The sequence below is a fragment of the Dipodomys spectabilis genome, unplaced genomic scaffold (assembly GCF_019054845.1).
Source record: "Dipodomys spectabilis isolate Male_0828 unplaced genomic scaffold, ASM1905484v1 ptg000141l, whole genome shotgun sequence".
In the NCBI taxonomy this organism is placed as follows: domain Eukaryota; kingdom Metazoa; phylum Chordata; class Mammalia; order Rodentia; family Heteromyidae; genus Dipodomys; species Dipodomys spectabilis.
The window spans coordinates 11,352,091-11,365,532 of record NW_024870818.1 but is presented as its reverse complement, the minus strand read 5'-3'; the positions used below and the strand labels follow the sequence as shown (position 1 = coordinate 11,365,532).

The following is a 13,442-nucleotide window of genomic DNA, read 5'->3' as shown; positions in this document are numbered from 1 at the left end:
CTGACTGAAAGGGAGTGGGAAACGTTCCTGGACTACAACCCCAGTGTGCTTTGCGCCCCGAGCAGCGGCGCAGTCATCGCGCCTGCGCCCCGAGCAGCCGGTTAAGTACGTCGGGGAGGCTGCAGTCCCGGCGGCGCAGGGAGACCCCGGCAGAGGGGTTGGCCGCCGCGGGACCCAGAGGCTCCGGCAAGATGTGGGTGTTTGGTTACGGTTCCCTGATCTGGAAGGTGGACTTCCCCTACCAGGACAAGCTGGTTGGGTACATCACAGACTACAGCAGGCGCTTCTGGCAAGGCAGCACTGACCACCGCGGGGTCCCGGGCAAGGTAAGGAGCCCGCAGGGCCCCCACGCCGCCCACCTTGCCGCTCCCAATCCGGGCCCCACGCCAAGGCTTTCCTGAGGCCACACACCTACACCTGCTTCTTCCTCAGCCCCACCTCTGTCCCAGACCCGGGCGCCCCCTAAAACTGCTGAAGATGCTGCCCGTCAGTTTCTAGAGGCGGCAAAACCCCGCGGCCACAAACACACTAGGTTTGACCACCCTGAAAAAAACGGGGAAGGGGATTTCACGCCACTACGAAAATGCAGTAGTACCACTCACCCTGAAAACAGTGAGCAGTTAAACGTGGTGGCATTTCTGCATTCTGCCAGACTCCCTGGCAGAATCTAAACGCGCTCGTATTTCTAGTTTGTCTTTCCAACGATTTATGAAATGACGCCTAAAACCACGTAAGAATTCGTTCTCAAAATCATCTCTGGTTATTAAGCTCATTTTGACTAGTTTGGTTATCAAGTACTAGTAAAGTTAACTTGGTTATATAAAAAAACAGCCCTAAACTCGTATTGCTTTAATATTTCTTCCTCAGTAGTTCTCCTAAATTATAAATGTTTAATATAAATTACTGGACCTATTTTTCACTGTCATATATTACTTTAAATACAAAAGCATTCATTTCTATATATGCATTCTGAGAATTAGTAGCGGCTAAATAGCTATGCAAATCAGCCTTGTATTGGCTGATCTACCTGACTAAAACTAAATTTGGAGTAAGTAGTAACTGAATGTGGCCACTTGTTTTGGTTAGCCTCCTAATCTTTGGGGAATAAAACATTGTTATTTCTTATTCTCTAAAATATTTTTGAAAATGTATGTGAGCTTGATTGCTGTTTTTAAGAGAAATTATATTGACCCAAAATCACAGTATCTAAAATACTGGAGATCAGATACACAATATTTACAATACTAGAAATCAGAAATAAGAAGAGAGTAGGGTTAATTACAAAGAAATCCCTACAGTTGTGGAAAGGGTAAGAGATCAAGGTTCAAATAGTATGCACAAGGGACTGAAATAATGGGAAGTGGGGACAGAGTTAGAAAACATTCTACCTCAAATAGAGTTGGCCAAGTAAGAATTTAATTCTAGCTGAGCACTGGTGGCTCATCCCTGTAATCCAGGCTACTGAGGAGGCTGAGATGTGAGGATCATGATTCAAAGCCAGCCTGGGAAAAGGAAAGTTTGTGAGACTCTTACCTCCAATTAACCACTCAAACACCAGAAGTGGAGCTATGGCTAAAAGTAGTAGAGTGCTAGTCTTGAGCAAAAGAGCTCAGGGACAGTACCGAGGCCCTGAGTTCAAGCCCCCCAACCAACAACCACCCCACCCCCCCAAAAAAGTTAAGTAACATAAAATATCTTTTGAGTTTCAGTTTTGATAAGATCACTTTAAATTGCCACTGAAGAGAAAGCCTTAGCCCAGGCTCCCACTTTAATAACCAAGTATCAAATAGGTACATGTGGTTATAATAGCATATTTTACAACTCCCAACTAAAATGTACAATGTGTTATACAGCAAGTCAAGATATGTATACTTCACACAGACTGATGATTAAAAAAAAAACTCAGTACAGCAGTTCATTATTCTTTTGTTTTGGGATAGTGGTGGGGCTTGAACTCTGGGCCTACAGTTGTCCCTGAGCTCTTCAGCTCAAGGCAAGAGCTCTACTACTTGAGCCACAGCACCACTTCCAGTTTTCTGGTGGTTAACGAGATAAGATTCTCACAGACTTTTCTGCCCTGGCTGGCTTTGAACTACGATTCTCAGATCTCAGCCTCCTTAGTTGCTAGGATTATAGGCATGAGCCACCAGCACCTGGCTCATTATGCTTTAAAAGGAAGAGAGACCTTGTATACTACTTAAAAGACCATTGGGGGAAAGGGAACTATAAAAAGCCATTATCTCCTTGTAGTTGTTTATTGAAATATAAGAAGGGAAAGATGGAAGAGAATGGCATTGCCAACCACTTTAAACCTTTTACTTTAGAAATACATGCTAGTAAATTAAAGGAAAATCCAAGTACTAAACATCTTTTTAATAGTGTTCTAGTTAAGGAAGAAGAAAAAACCTAGCTGGGCACAGTGGCTCACACCTGTAATCCTACCTACTCAGAAGCTGAGCAAAAAGCCAAAAGTAGAGGTGTAGTTGAAGTGGTACAACACCAATCTTGAGCAAAAATGACAAGAACACAAGGCCCTGAGTTTAAGCCCCAAGCAAAAACAAAAAATCTTAAGAGGTCTTCTCAACCAGCAGCTGGGCACAGTGTTTCATGCCTGAAATCCTAATTACATGGGAGACTAAGATAAGGAGAATAATGGTACATCAGGCTAGCATCAGAAAAAAGTTCCTAAGACTCCATCTCAGTGGAAGATTCAGGGCAGGATGGCATGCACCTGCTATCCCAGCTACTGCAGAAATAAAATAGGATGATCAAGATCCAGACACAAGATAGGGGATCACCATCCTATCTAAAACTATCCAGTGCAAAACAAAAGACTTCAAGTGTTGGACTGAGTCCCAGTGGCTCACACCTGTAATCCTAGCTACTCAGGAGGCTGAGATCTGAGGATCATGGTTCAAAGCCACCCAGGGCAAGAAAGTCTATGAACCTGGTTTGGGTTTTTTTTTTCTTTTGGTGCGGGTCCTGGGGCTTGAACCCAGGGCCTGGGTGCTGTCCTTGAGCTTTTGTGTTCAAGGCTAGTGCTCTACCACTTTAAACCACAACACCATTTCTAGCTTTTTTTGGTAGTTAATTGGACATAAGAATCTCGTGCACTTTACTGACCAGGCTGGCTTTGAACCACAACCCTCAGATCTCAGTTCCTGAGTAGTTAGAATTACAGGCATGAGCCACCGATGCCTGACCCAAGACTTTCATCCCCATTTATCTACTAAAAAGCCAGAAGTGGAGCTATGGCTCAGATGGTTGAGTGCTAGCCTTGAGCAAAATAGCTCAGAAATTGTGCTCAGACCCTGAGTTCAAGCTCCAAGATTAGTACACATACCAACAAAAAAATAAATAAAAAACCTGGGCATTAGTGGTAAAATCCCTACCGAGCAAGTGTGTAGGTACCACCCAAAAAAAAAAAAAATCATTTTTACTTCATTTTTTTTTTAATGGTATGAGGGATCAAACCCAGAGTGTTGCAACTCCTAGGCAAGCACTTTGCCACTGAGCTACATCCCAGACCTACTTCACATTTTTATTAAAGTAGATTTGGATCACCAGCCTTATGTAAATGTTACTTATCCAACAAAACAACAAAAGGTTTCAGAAAGATCCCTGAAGTCGGTATAACTTCAGATATTGAGGACACGAATCATGTTTTCACAACAGCCAGTACCCCAGTCAGTCATCAGAAAAGCCTCATCTTTTTTACACAAAAATGCAAAGTGTTCATCTCATTTCCACATAGTGCAGTGGACAAAATACTGAACCTACTTGATTTCTTAAATTATGCTTGCTTTTTAGCTTTGTTAAACTTTAATTAAGCATCTAGTTATTGCAAAACTGACAGTTTCTCTCTAAAATAACCATCTTATTTAGATGTGAAGGTTTTCCCTACAAGTGGAATATATTACAAGTTCATAAAAAGGAAACAGTTTAGTATTAGACAATTGGGAACATTTACTAAATCCGTAAGTTTCCAGACAGAGACATTACTCATTGAAAACACCCATCTGACTCATTTCATATCCTCCAATCCCAATCATCTTAGAAAAACCTCTGGTAAGTATCATTGCCCCTCCTCCCCAAAAAAATTCATTAAGTGCAGTTACAAATTTATATTTATTTTTGGGTCAAAGAGCTTATAAGTAAATTTACCAGTAGTCTGTATCCATATCATCTACCAGAAGTCACAGGATTCCTTTCACTTCCATTAAAATTACTCCCAGATATTCTTTTTTTCTGTCATTCCTGCCCCCACCTACAACCAAGACTTTTAATAATACTATTTTTTTAAAAATTAAAACTGGGGGCTGGGAAGGTGGCTCAGTGGTAGAGCACTTGCCTTGCATGCATGAGGCCCTGGGTTCAATTCCTCGGCACCACATAAGCAAAAAAGAAAAAAGCCAAAAGTGGCGCTGTGGCTCTTGTGGTAGAGTGCTAGCCTTGAGCTGAATCAGAGCTGAGGGACAGCGCCCAGGCCCAGAGTTCAGGCCCCCACCACCGGACCCAAAAAACAAACAAAAAAAAAAGTTAAAACTTAAGACACAAAGTTCATAGAATTCACAAACTGTATAGACCATTGATAATGACAATGTGCCTTGTGAAGGTTAAAATGTGTTTGTGACATTAACTAATTATCACTATTCCTCAATACTGTGAAATTTATGTAATCACCTAATCTCAAGTTTAAAAAAAAATGAGAGAAGGGATGGGTTAGGAGTGATGGGTGACAATGTTGTCAGACAACTTGTATTCATATACTATTTTGTAGAATGGGAACTTCTTTGTACAACTACTTAAATAATTAAAAAAAAAAAAACACAGGATACCTATCAAACCAAAATACTTGGTAAGGGCTACAAGGGAAATAAATAAAATTATCAGTGAGAGTTTAGGTGGAGCTACTGAATCTTCCTGGAGAATGAGCCAAAGCTTTATGGAGGAAATGGCCTGATATGCCAGGTAAACAAAGAGGGTGGGACTGCACACAGTACATTAGTATATTCAAAGATAGAAATGTTGTAAAGGTTAAAAGTCATTCAGTACATCCTGGAGGGGAAAGTGGGAAGAAATGAAGCTTGTAGTTAAATTATGCTAAGGAATTTTCATTTTACGCAGTACACTATCAAATATTAAAGTTTCTAATCCAGATAGAAATTCTGAAGCCAGCAGAATATAGACTAGAGGGAAGCAAATTAGAGACAAGGAAAAGAAATCTCCAAAAGGTGATTAAAGGATAAAGAGGACCCAGACGGAAGGCACTCAGAACTAAGTCCAGAAAGCTCATGCTTGTAATCCTAGCTTCTCAGGAGGCTGAGGTCTGAGGTCCTGGTTGAAATCCAGCCTCAGCAGAAAAGTCTGCAAGACATTTTTCTGTATGCCATTCCTAGGGCTTGAACTCAGGGCCAGGACACTATCCCTGAACTATTTTGCTCAAGGCTAGTGATCTACCACTTTGAGCCACAGCTCCACTTCTGGCCTTCTTGGTAGTTTTAGTGGAAGTAAGAGTCTCCCAGCCTTTACTGCCCAAACTGGCTTCAAACAGAATCCTCAGATATACTCCTGAGTTGCTAGTATTATAGGCATGAGCCATCAGTGCCTGGCAAAAATAAGCATTTTTTAAAGTGTTTCTTAGAGCAAATATGGTTAGTTTTATTCCATGTCAATAATGAGTTGATAGTAATGTTTACATGTTTACTGAATTTTAATTCAGTATTTTTTTAACCTTTTTCAAAACAGCCTGGAAGAGTCGTGACTCTTGTTGAAGATCCTGGGGTATGATATAATTGTTCTTCTTTACATAGGATTTATTATTCAGGGCTTATTTTTTGTATTCAGTTTTAACCAATGAAATTTTTCTGTCAGTACTGCATCAGACAATTTGAACGGAAGTATGGCACTCTTTTCTGTACTTGTTATAGGGACTTTTATTTTGTTTTGTTTTTCATATTTGAGGGAAATGAAGCCAGAGGAAAAGTTAGAATGTAAAGTGCAAGGTAGCAATAAAGTACAACCAAATGACATGTAACATATACTATTTTTTTAATAGTGTAATCAGGATATTATCAAATTTATGACCGGTAGTCTCATTGTTGTGTTTTTTAAAATGTGTCTGTTAAGAATTAATGGAATAGGGCTGGGAAGGTGGCTCAGTGGTAGAGCGCTTGCCTTGCATGCCTGAGGCCCTGGTTTCAATTCCTCAGCACCACATAAGCAAAAAGAAAAAAGACAGAAGTGGCACTGTTGCTCAAGTGGTAGAGTGCTAGCCTTGAGCTGAAGAGCTGAGGGACAGCACCCAGAGTTCAGGCCCCACTACCGGACCCCCCCCCAAAAAAAAAAAAAAAAAGAATTAATGGAATAGCTCTCATATAGTCAAACTACCACCAAAACCCAAGTCAGTCCCTGAACGTTCTCTTCACATTAGCTAGGAATGTAATATTTTCGTTAACCAAAAACTAAATAATTCTTACTTTCCATATTGCCTGATGTTATATAAAGCACTTGTGTTTCTTCCACAATTTGGAGTTCCAGAACTCTTACTAAACTGACTTTTGTTCCTTAGACATTTTAATCATTTTTGTTCACACATAGATTTCAGTTGTTATATTGTAAAATTGAAGGTTTCTCTTTGGGAACAACTTTGTATAAAAATCAAGCAGTGCCAGAAACACTAGTGCCTCTGTGTTCTTGGTACTCTGAGGCAAGATTTGGATGGCAAGTTAGGGACTAGCCAGGCCAGCAAGACCCTGTCTCATTTAAAAAAAAAAAAAAATAGTAAAACAGATTATATTAATGTATTTTAAAGTGCTTTCAAGAATTTACACTACAAAAAAAAATCAATAGATAGAGGATTATTGGCTCAAGCGTATAATCCTAGCTACTCACGAGGCTGAGATCTGAGAGTCATGGTTGGAAGCCAGTCAGGGCCAAGAAAGTAAGTCCATGAGACTCATATCTCCAATAAATTACCAAAAAAGCTGAATGTGGAGTTGTGACTCAAGTGTCAGCCTTGAGCTCAAGTGCTAGCCTTGAGAAAAGCATCTTGACCCTGAGTTCAAGCCCCAGGCACAGCTATTTAAAAAAGAAAAAATGGACTCCAAACAGGTAACTCATAAATAGTACTTTGTCCCTACAGAATTTCTTTTCTTTTCTTTTTTTTTGTCCGTTGTGGGGCTTGAACTCTGTCTGGGCCTGGACTCTTCAGCTCAAGTAAGTGCTCTTCCACTTGAGGCACAGCACCACTTCCAGTTTTCTGAGTGACTTACTGGAGATAAGTGTCTCACAGACTTCCGTGCCCAGGCTGGCTTTGAACCTCGATCCTCAGATCTCAACCTCCTGAGTAGCTAGAATTACAGGCATGAGCCACCGGCGCCCAGCCTACAGGCTTTCTTAATACCAAATAAAAACCTAGTATCTTCATTTCAGTCTTTGTTGTTTGTGTGTATGGTTTTTTGTTTGTTTGTTGTTTGAGACAGGGTCTTACTATATAGGTAGCCAAAGCTGGTCTAGAATGGGCAATTTTCCTGCTTCTTCTTGCAAAGTGATATAATCACACCATTACTTTGGAAAGGGGTGGAGGGTTAACTTAAAAACTTGTTTAAAGATAAATAACATACTCTTGCTGTGATACAAATAGCTTATTCAAAATAAAGGCTTCCTTTATTGCTTAGTACAGTATGTACCTCTTCAATACATCTTAAGTGAGGCAGAACTTAAAATTGGCTTCTTTTTTTTTTTTTTTTTTTTATTCTGGTCGTGGGGCCTGAACTCTGGGCTTGGGGGCTGTCCCTCAGCTCTTCAGCTCAAGGCTAGCGCTCTACCACTTGAGCCACAGCGCCACTTCCGGCTTTTTTTCTTATGTGGTGCTGAGGAATCGAACCCAGGGCCTCATGCATGCAAGGCAAGCACTCTACCACTGAGCCAACTTCCCAGCCCCTTAAAATTGGCTTCTAAGACCACACATGTTATCTTAGGTCATAACATATCTTCACCTATTCTGACTAGCCTTGTAAACACTAAATAGTATATTCTTTTCATTTTTCAACAGGGTTGTGTATGGGGTGTTGCTTATAAACTGCCAGTAGGAAAAGAAGAAGAAGTAAAAACATACCTTGACTTCAGAGAGAAAGGAGGCTACAGAACCATAACAGTGATCTTTTATCCAAAAGATCCCACAACAAAACCATTCAGTGTGTTGCTATATATTGGAACATGTGATAATCCTAATTATCTTGGTCCTGCACCTCTTGAAGACATTGCTGAACAAATTTTTAATGCAGCTGGTCCAAGTGGAAGAAATACAGAATATCTTTTTGAACTTGCAAATTCTATTAGAAACCTTGTGCCAGAAGATGCAGATGAACATCTTTTCTCTTTGGAAAAATTAGTAAAGGAACGTTTAGAAGAAAAATAGAATCTTAATTACTTACAAAGACCTAGTCATTGATTTTTCCAAATTAGCAGAGCTTTTAGTCTTCAGAGAGTAACTTCACTGCATTATGGCAATGTGTTTTGGAAATGTGTTTACTACATGAAGATAATACTATTTTAAATAGTGTAGTCAGAATACCATCAAATTTACAGTTTAACTGCAAGTGTCCAGAAACATATACTCCGAAGACTGAAGAATACAGAAAGGAGAAATTCAAGTTTTAATAGCATAATGATTTCCTACCTATAAGATATTGAACACTTGCTCATTAGAAGTGAGTTCTTTAGAAATAGTCTCTATTCAGTTGTTTTTATCAGAGTAAAAATCCTATTGTTTCATCTCACAATACTATTTTAAAGTTGTAGAGAATTAAACCAAAGTCAATACATACAATAAAATTACACCTTCAATATATTCCTATAAAATCATTCTGTAACCATGACAAAATATATAAGCTTAAAATAATGTGTGAATCAAATACATGGTAATATAGATAAAATTTGAACCTCAATTGTGAATTTCTTTATTATTCAGGAATTAAATGAGACTCAAATTCAGGCCAAAAGAAATTGACTTTTAGCTGGGTAATCACACCGTTCTGGAGATGGAGAGAGGAGGATCTTGAGACCAGCCTGGAATACATAGCAATTCCCTGTCTCAAAAAAAATTTTTTTAATACACTTGCTTTTTGAATATAAGATTTTCCTTGAAAGTATAATGTGTTATACATCTCCTTTTTGAAAAAAATACACATTTTACTAGATAGAAAACAGTCTTTAAGCTAAAGAACTCATATTACTCATTATAAAAATCACATCCACTAATGATAATGTCACTCACTTTGTATTTCTATTATAGTGAAACTGAAAAAAAAGGCTTTCTGATAATTACAGATTAGTGGAAATGTACATAATAAACAGCTTTTGGATTTAAATTTGTTGAAGTAGCATCACTTGATTATTTACTGCACATTCTTCGTTGTTACCACTTGTCACCTAAATAAGAGTATCAACTGTTTATGCAGTTGCTAGTCAAGTAGGAAACTAATACATTATTAAACTCCAGTAGAAACAGCCTTGATTGACATTATAGCTGATTTCTTCAATTCATATTATTCATGTGTGGGTTTAATAATTCATTTTATTCATGTATGTTTTAACTTACAACTTCTCAAACCCACACATGAACAATAATTAGCAAAGAAAATTAAACTGCCCTACATAGTAGAAAAGTTGTATTTTCTTATTTGGTTATTTTGGCAAGTCCTGGGGCTTTAACTCAGAGCCTGGGCATTGTCCCTGAGCTTCTTTTGCTCAAAGCTAACAGGCTACTACTTGAGCCACAGTACCACTTACGGCTTTTTCGGTTTATGTGGTACTGAAGAATTGAACCCAGGGCTTCATGCATGGTAGGCAAGCACTCTGCCACTAAGCCACATTCCCAGTTCTTTTTTTCCTTTAAAAAAAAAAAAAAAGTTCCTTACTTAGTAATTTGCTCTGCTATGTAATTATTTTAAGTGTTTTCTAGAATTTTAAAGATTTAGTTTTCCAGGCAACATTTCACTTACTTAGGTCTTGGCATCTAAAGGTACCTATGTATATGATTCCAAGGGAAAAGATAGGGGACTGAAAATCAGGTATTGATAGCTTTTCTATTTTGTGAGTTTTTAATAAAAGGATATAAAATATTACCTCGAGTCAAATTGTTTCAGTGAAGAAATTTCAGCTATTCAACTTTATAAGAACTATAAATAAGCATGTAAAAACTTTTCTGGACAAGTCAGGCACCAGTGGCTCACACCTATAATCCTAGCTACTTAGGAGACTGAATTTGAGGATGAGGGTTCAAAGCCAGCCTGGGCAGACAAACTCAAGAGACTTATTCCCAAGTAACCACCAAAAAGCCAGACATGAAGCTATGACTCAACTAGTAGAGTACTAACCTTGAGCAAAATAAGGTCAGGGACAGTGCTCAGGCCCTGAACTCAAGACCCAGTAATGGCACAAATACTAATCTGGATGTCACCATTTGAATTTTTAAAAATAAATTTATTGACAGAAGGTAAATAATGTTTGTAGCATTTTCCTCATATGGCATATTCCACGTACTCACTGTACTTTTCTAAGTTGTCCTACTTTCAAGTACATGTGTTTAACTGTGTTCTGTGCTGTTTTTGTAAGTTTGCTACTAAAACTACAAAAAAACTTTTTCATGTTTTAGTCAAATACTTCTCACTTCTTTCTTGGCCTTAGGATTTCCTAGCTTAAACACCAAGATTATCCAATTACTACCCTAAATTTTCTTCTATTGCTTTGTACATTGAACCATTTAATCCATTTGGAATTAAGTCTTTATACACTTGAAAAATAGGCATCATCTCATATGATTCCAAGGCAAAAAGTCTACACCTTAAGAAATTCTGGCCAAATATATATCTAAAGTTTCCTACAAGTCTTCTGAACTGAACCTGTTCCTCTACTGACCACCAATCTCCTGCTTCATATTCCATCTTACCTGCCCTCTGAGTACACCAAAAAGCCCTAATAAACCATCTAAGGGTTGTGCTTCAAATCCATTTCCCCACACCTAACAAACTCCTGTAAGTCCTTACAACTACAGCTCTAATGTCACCTCTACTAGGAAGCCTTTTCTGCTGGACTGAAATTCCTCACTGTGTAATCACTAATACTTACCTCATAAGAATTCTTACCTAATACATTAAACACACTTAAAACTGGGCACCAGGGCTGGGAAGGTGGCTCATGCTTGCCTTGCATGCATGAAGCCCTGGATTCCATTCCTCAGCACCACATAAGCAGGAAAAAAAAAAAAAAAAAAGCCTGAAGTGGTACTATGGGTCTAGTGGTAGAGGTCTAGCCTTGAGCTGAAGAGCTCAGGGACAGCACCCAGGCCCAGAGTTCAGGCCCCACAACTGACCAAAAAAAAAAAGGGGGGGGGGGGCACCACACACCTGTAATCCTAGCTACTCAAGAGGCTGAGACCTGAGGATCAAAGTTCAAAGCCAGGTGGGGTAGGAAAATTCACAAGACTTTTATCTCCAATTAACCACCAAAAAGTTAGAAGTGGAGCTGTAGCTCAAGTGGTAGAGTGATAGCCTTGAGCAAAAACCAAAACTGAGGAACAGTGTCCAGGTTCTGAGTTCAAGTCCCAATACTGGCACAAACACACAAAAAAATCTATTAGTAACTAGCCTAAAACAAATGCTAAATAAGTTCTAATTGCTTTATCATTATTACTCAAGTTTAAAATTATCTGTGTAATTTCTTGCCAGACCATGAGAAACCAAGGAAAAACCCATTTACTTGCCATTTTACCAATCTCAATGGCTTGTCACATTCAACACCAACAGATGCTAAATATCACCAATAAATGCTGGGAGAGGTGGCACACACCTGTAATCACACAACGTGGGAGGATTTGTAAGATTTGAGGTCAGGTCAGATAAAAAGTGAAGTTAGTGAGACATCTATCTCAATGCTAAATGTAGAGTAATGTGTACCTATCATCCTAGCTACAAGGGCAGCCACAGATAGGAGGATCAGAACAGGGGATTAGGTACTATGCAGACTTGAGACCCTACCTGAAAGATACCTAATGCAAAAAATAAAACATAAAACAAGAACTGGAAGTGTGGCTCATTGGCAAAAGTGATGCTCTCCCCAGCACAAGTTAAAAATCCCAGTGCCACCAAAAAATAAAAATTAGCACTAATGCCTCAATTCTGATGCAAATTGGTTTTGACACTGTGACTTCATGTTAAGAGAAAAATATAGATGAAAATGGACTATTCTTTCCTTCAAATTTATGGAAAGGGAAGAGGAAAGGCAGGGATTTTTTTTTTTTGGGGGGGGGGGTTGTTTTGTTTTTTTGCCAGTGCTGGGGCTTGATCAGAGTCTGGGCACTGTCTCTGAGCTTCTTTTGCTCAAGGCTGGCACTCAACCACTTGGACCACAGCACCACTTCTGGCTTTTTCTGTTTATGTGGTGCTGAGGAATCGAACCTAGGGCTTCATGCATGCTAGGCAAGCACTCTACCACTGAGCCGCCTTCCTAGGCCAAGGCAGGGTTTGTGTTTTTGTTTTTCTTAATGTGGTACTGAGGTGTTGAACCCAAGGCTGCATGCAGGCCAGGGAATCACTCTATCATTAAGCCACACCCCCAGCTGGGAAGGCAGATTTTTAACAAATTTAACAAACTAGCTTCCCTCACCTCCCAGGAAAAGAACATTCTATGGTCAGGATTGCACAAACTGGAAATTAAAACAGTAGCTTTGTTGATTTTTTTTTTTTGGAGGGGGGGGAGGAGAGGGAGACAGAGCGCGCGAAGGAACCAAAACTTTTTGTCCGGTTTTGGGGATGCAATTTCAGTCATCACTCCACATTCGCTTAGCCCTGCCCCTTACATAAGAAGTTTCCAGCTTCCCTGTCATTCCCTGACATTCACACTCACACACACACACACACACAGAGGCACGCACGCACGCACACCCGCCCCCAACCCTTCAAGGCAGGCGCGGGAGTCTCCGTCCGGGACGACGCGGGAGGCCCTCGGGATTTCGGGGCCGGGGACCGCGGGTCCCTCGGCTTTCCCTCAGCCAGGGCAGCAGGACCAAGACGCCGCGAGAACGGGCAGCAGCCGGGGCGAGGAGACGCTTCGGAGCGGAGAGACGAAGTGCACGCGGGGCCGTCGGGAACGCGGCCACTTTCCGCACCGCCTGCGGCTTTCCCGAGGCCCCGGCCCGGCCCGGCTCGCCCCGGCCGCCGCCCACCCACCAGCGAGGCGCGCGAGCAGCGGCCCGCAGCGGCTGGCGCCACCGGAACTCACCGGCTTCGCCGTGCGGCCACTTCTCAGAGGGAAAAGCTGGTCCCCGGGTCCCCCAGATTAAGTCTCCCTCCGGCGTCGGGTGCCAGAAAAACGAGGCATCCGAGCCCACCTCAGACCTGAGGTAGTAGAGAACTACAGAAACGCGACCCGCCTCCCGG

At 40.6% G+C, this 13,442-nt stretch overlaps 2 protein-coding genes across 3 annotated transcripts in view; one reads left to right on the top strand and one right to left on the bottom strand.

The window, feature by feature from the left end:
- Asb3 (ankyrin repeat and SOCS box containing 3) overlaps positions 1 to 13,373 on the bottom strand; it is a 108,387-nt gene extending 95,014 nt beyond the window's left edge. The window contains exon 1 of the mRNA XM_042691208.1: positions 13,285 to 13,373. The gene's annotated coding sequence lies outside the window, so the exon portion shown is untranslated. The remainder of the gene's footprint in view (positions 1 to 13,284) is intronic.
- On the top strand, positions 185 to 9,374 carry Chac2 (ChaC glutathione specific gamma-glutamylcyclotransferase 2). 2 transcript variants are annotated; one of them, XM_042691210.1, is made up of 3 exons: positions 185 to 326; positions 5,749 to 5,784; positions 8,057 to 9,374. In XM_042691210.1, exons 1-3 carry the CDS (start codon positions 192 to 194, stop codon positions 8,420 to 8,422), a joined length of 537 nt encoding a protein of 178 aa, XP_042547144.1. In that variant the 5' UTR covers positions 185 to 191; the 3' UTR covers positions 8,423 to 9,374. The 2 variants fall into 2 exon arrangements, with proteins under 2 accessions (XP_042547144.1, XP_042547145.1); XM_042691211.1 differs by lacking the exon at positions 5,749 to 5,784.
- Positions 13,374 to 13,442: the final 69 nt, after the last annotated feature.